We start from the raw sequence: 1,980 nt of genomic DNA, 5'->3' as shown, positions 1-1,980 counted from the left end.
ACTCCACGCCCGCGGCACGACCATGGGAAGTAGTATCGATGGACCTGGTAGGGCCCCTACCACGATCCACACAGGGACATACCACCCTAGTAGTGCAGCAAGACAAATTTACCAAATGGGTGGAGGTGTGGCCTCTCAGAAAAGCCACCGCGCCAGCCGTCGCCCGAGCGCTCCACGAAAAAGTGATCATGCGGTTCGGCTGCCCCCGCGTAATCATCACCGACAACGGACGACACTTCGAAAGTCATGATTTTCGGACAATGCTACGCGAAAACCATATCCGACACCAACTAACTCCTCCGTACTCCCCTCAATGTAACCCAGTCGAGCGAACAAACCGAGTAATCAAAACAATGATTAATCAATTCACGAGCAACGATCACCGACATTGGGACGGCCACATAGCAGCAATAACGTTCGCGTACAACATGGCCCGCCACGAAGCCATAGGATACTCCCCCGCATACTTAAATTACGGACGAGAGCCGATACCACCATCGAACAGTGCACTGCAACCCCCGACCGAGGATCGTCCATCTGCACCACCCGACCTTCGACCCCGAATACAGCGTCTAAGCGAACTAGAAGACGACCATCGAATCGCGAGCTTCCGACAAGCACACGCTACCGAGCAACAAGCCCGCTACTTCAACCAAAAACATCGGAATTGGCAACCAAAAGTCGGAGACAGCGTGATGCTTCGGGAACACCCGTTATCCGACGCCTCGCGAAATTTCGCTGCAAAACTGGCTCCAAAATTCTCGGGACCTTACAAAGTCACGAAATGGCTAAGCCCAAACATCGTCGAAATTCAAAACAATATCTTTGAAATCATGCCCGAACATAAACAATGGGAATAACAAAGGAACCAAAACAGTATATAAACCACATCATCCACGACCGCGCAATCAGTACGAAGCAGTCATGGAAGAAGATACACTGGTGATTTCCGAAATCCAAGACGCTCGGGACTTCCAGAACACCTGGAGGGATCTATTCGGGTCCGACAGCGAGGAAGAGCCCCTCAGACCAAGTAAGAAAAAGGAAGATCCGCCACACCAACCGGACCGACCAAAACGTGCCAACGACATCCCCGCTCGCCGACCAACTCGCCCAGGGAAGGTCATTTCGGGAGCACGGAAAATCCCGAAGGACCCAGCACCGGCCCAACCAACACCGCCACCAACGCCGCCATGCACACCGGCACCTCCGCCGGCAGTAAAACGGCCGCCCCAGCCGGTACCTCCACCAACGGCGAAACGACCACCCACGGCAGCGGACGAGCAGCCCCAAAACGCAATTCCCGCTGCCATAAAGGAAACCGCGCCCAGCCCAGAAACGGCGTCCACCATGGAACAACCCACGACGAAGGACAGGGAGGAGACCGAGGACGCCGAGGGAATAGAAGGATGGACGAAGGTGCCAAATCTGCAGCTAGGAGGCCGGTACGGTATCCGGTATCCAAACGACACATTATTCCTACGCCGGCGAAAAAACGGCGAACTGATCGTCCACCTCGAACCATAGGACGGAACCGAGGCTAAACAGCACGGAGCAGTGACATCACCGCTACCACGTCGCTGCCCGGTAAGACCGCTATGTAAATAATACGTTAATAGCATAAGATAAGCCGCGCTGTAAATAGTAGAATAAAATTAGTAGCATAGAATTTTACTTTCTACTCTTTATCCATTCTAATTTCCCGCTATAACAGTAGTAATAAGAGCGATTATTTATAGTATAACAATAGAAATAAGCGGTAGAAATAAGAGTGTTAGAAAGTAAGAATTAGGTATAAGCCACGGGCATAAGGCACGCGACGCCCGAAATTACATTCGTGAGACAAACACGTCCGTATACATAACGCGTTTGTCTCACCGACGTAAGGGGGGGGGGGGGGGGATGTGACGCCTCGCATAGAAGCGTCACTAAGCAAACGCGAACGCGAATGTTTACAGTACTGCCGACCGTGGGAACCGA

General features: G+C 52.5%; 1 protein-coding gene across 1 annotated transcript; it reads left to right on the top strand.

The window, feature by feature from the left end:
* Positions 1-353: 353 nt before the first annotated feature.
* Positions 354-860, top strand: LOC128875111 (uncharacterized). The gene has a single exon (XM_054120465.1). It carries the CDS (start codon positions 354-356, stop codon positions 858-860), a length of 507 nt encoding a protein of 168 aa, XP_053976440.1.
* The last annotated feature ends 1,120 nt before the right edge of the window (positions 861-1,980 follow it).

The sequence above is a fragment of the Hylaeus volcanicus genome, chromosome 4 (assembly GCF_026283585.1).
Source record: "Hylaeus volcanicus isolate JK05 chromosome 4, UHH_iyHylVolc1.0_haploid, whole genome shotgun sequence".
NCBI lineage: Eukaryota > Metazoa > Arthropoda > Insecta > Hymenoptera > Colletidae > Hylaeus > Hylaeus volcanicus.
This window is presented reverse-complemented; position numbering and strand designations above follow the sequence as displayed.